This window comes from Apis dorsata, unplaced genomic scaffold (genome assembly GCF_000469605.1).
Source record: "Apis dorsata unplaced genomic scaffold, Apis dorsata 1.3 scaffold_127, whole genome shotgun sequence".
Classification (NCBI taxonomy): Eukaryota; Metazoa; Arthropoda; class Insecta; order Hymenoptera; family Apidae; genus Apis; species Apis dorsata.
Genome location: NW_006263420.1, coordinates 1,029,836 through 1,032,821, shown reverse-complemented (window position 1 = coordinate 1,032,821; position 2,986 = coordinate 1,029,836). Strand labels below are relative to the sequence as shown.

General features: G+C 39.9%; 1 protein-coding gene across 1 annotated transcript in view; it reads left to right on the top strand.

Moving 5' to 3' along the window:
• The first annotated feature begins 457 nt into the window (after window positions 1-457).
• Window positions 458-2,986, top strand: part of LOC102679579 (UDP-glucuronosyltransferase 1-8-like) — a 7,673-nt gene continuing 5,144 nt past the window's right edge. The window contains exons 1-3 of the mRNA XM_006612839.2: window positions 458-1,155; window positions 2,461-2,531; window positions 2,605-2,703. Of these exons, the coding sequence (XP_006612902.1) occupies window positions 976-1,155; window positions 2,461-2,531; window positions 2,605-2,703 (350 nt within the window). The 5' untranslated portion in view covers window positions 458-975. The remainder of the gene's footprint in view (window positions 1,156-2,460; window positions 2,532-2,604; window positions 2,704-2,986) is intronic.

The window sequence follows — 2,986 nt, the reverse complement described above, 5'->3', positions numbered from 1 at the left end:
TCGGTTGAAACTTTTCTTTAGAGACGGTGGACCAATTTTTCTTCAACCCCAGCGACCGCATCATTCCGTACGCTGAACCGAGCGTTATTCTCTTGACGGTGAGGCAAAAGCGTACATCGAAGCTAATGGCGCGATTCTCGCCGATTCGTCTCCACCCCGACACGTTTCTTCTTCCTATACGGCTTTTCCTTTTTCCTTATTACCGCTTTCCGCGCATTTCAATTTAACGTATGTAAATTTCGAAACCCGTTCGAACAGGAAAATCCCCACCATGTTTACTCTTCCGCGAACAATCGATTCCTTTATGATCTTCTATCCTATCCATTACCAACTAAACTTTGGATAACCCAAGCCATCGTTTTATATATTTTATTTTTCGTCAAATTACGAATTCGTGACAGATTCCACTCTCTTCGAAACATCTCAGTTATCAAATTGTTCGCAAAAAACAAATATTAATTATTAAATTCTTACTGGCATCTTGTACGAAGACGTAGAATATTATTACGCGATATATACGATGATGACCTTGAAAAAGAATCGCCTTTTACAACGCATTAAGCAAAGCGATAAGGGAATAGATTCTATGAAATGCTCCATAATCTCTGAATGACGCCTTTATGTTTCATGTGATGTATAAAAATATCTGTCACTGGCCGAAACGGGGGGAGTTTGCATTATTTCTCCGGCAACCCGTGCGAGAAACACGCGACCGATGCACAAGCGGTTCACTTATTTATCGTGGCCCCGAGCAAACTGATCGTGAAACATGTTGTGAATTTTTCACGGGAAGATCGTTCTCTCCAATCCTCCCTCTTCCATCCCTCTTCCGCTCCACCACATACCCTTTAGAAATTCCTACAAAAGGCGTAACACCAGCAACCTCGATTCCCGTTTAAAAAATTGAAAGACTATTTTCTCCGTGGTTCTCGAGCGCCTCTCGAAATACACGTTGGTTGAACGGTGCGAAACAAGATGTTGTCTCTGCCGTTGGTGCTTTTACTCTTTCGTCAATTCTCGCCAGCCATTGGGTTCAACATTCTCGGAATTTGTCCCAGCGCGAGCTACAGCCACCAGCAACCCTTTCAAGCATTGATGAAAGCTTTGGCGGCCCGTGGACACAACGTTACCATGATATCAACCATTCCGTCAAAGGTAAGTGCGATTTTTCCCTTTCTTCTCTCCCTCTTTTCCTTCTCTCTTTTCATCCCCCGTGTCATTCTCCATTCTCTCGTTTTTCGACGACATCACTTAATCGATCTCTCCCCCTCCATATTTTCGATTCTTCTCTCTCGATCTCTCTCGATCCGAGTGAATGGAGAAATTTTAACAGTTACGGAGTTGCAAACAGTTTTAACCATTATCGGTAAACTACATGGCAATTTACGCGCAATACAATCGCGTTAGAAGTTGCGTCATTTATCAGCGGTAGAGAAAGTTGGTAAAAAAAAAAAGGCGCGAAGATACTTCTAACAAGATTATAACGATGGTTTAATAATTCAATAATATCACCGTGGAGAAAAGTTGGAAAAAGATATCCTGGATAGGTGTTTGACTCCGTGCTCCACTTGGGCCACGCGCACCTCTCGTGCCTTCTTCCCACGTTCACCCGCCAGTTCATTTTTACTTCTCTTTCTCTTCTTGTCTCGCTCTACTTCCACTTTTTCCCAGACCCGATCCCCTTTCGTGTCCCCTCTCCCTTACCCTCTCCATAAACTCCGGTTCAAAGTTACGCAAACTTCGTTCGGCTTCAATTTACCCTTACTAACATTTCTTCTCGTTAAACGCATCTCTTTGTGACCCGATGCTCGCCGTTCCTCACTCCCTCTTTTTTTTTCCCCCTCCCGAAAAGAAATCAACAATTCGACGATAGATCGAGTAAATCGAGAATATACGAGAATTTTCGAGAGAGAGAGAGAGAGAGAAACATTGGAATTCATGATTTTATCATTAAATACGGAATTTATGATCGCCAATTTAATATACGTTTAAGAATAAGAATTGGAACAATCTTTCAACTTTTATATTTATAATAAGTGTGAACTTAAGAATATTCGGATCCATTTTTAAAGTTTTCTTAAAACTACACTTCCAATTTTGCTACTGTAGATCTCATTAGCAGAATTTGTAATCAAATCAATATGTTTAACGATAATTTAACCCTAAACGACGATCATGATCATTTTAACCTATTATCAAAAGATTCGATTTAAGATTCGATTTAAGATTCGATTTATTAAGGAAAATAACTTTTGATATTAAATTTTGTTCTTATGTGTAGTTTTTACACATAATATAAACTAACTATTGACACATAATCCGATATGGTTGATGATTAATATTCCCCACTTTATTTTTATCTAAAATTAACACCTAATAAACCAAAAAATCGAATATTAAAAATCTCGTTTGTTCAAAGAGTGGCACACCACAAATAAACAAATAAACGTAATCTTGCAGAAGTCGATAAAGAATTACGAGGACGTCGATTTGTCGTTTTCCTATCGAAAACGAGATTGCACCGGTCTAAGGTAAGGTTATTTCACACGTTACAAGAGAAATCTCTCGTAATGCTAGATCCGTTCAATTATCGATGTTTCACAGGCACATGGGGGCGTTCACCCTTTTGCACAAGAACATGCGAGAGGCGAACGAATTATGCGAGGAACAACTGTTCAGCACGGCCATCACGCACCTAATTTCGTAATACAAATATTCTCATTCTATTTAAGACGGTATATAGTGGGTAGGGCGTCGACCCTACGAGAACAAAAACATTCATTTCGTAAACTCGTTAAAGCTGGTGTAGTAGTCGAAGAAAAGTGCGCCAACGCAATTTTCTGCCTTGAGCCGTAGGAAATTACCGGCGTCGCATCGACTGTTCCCCGCCATTTCCATTTACGGAATTTACTTAATACGGAAAATAAAAACTGCACCGAATGAAATTATAGTAATTCCATCGCGTTACAACTTTATCGATTCCAAA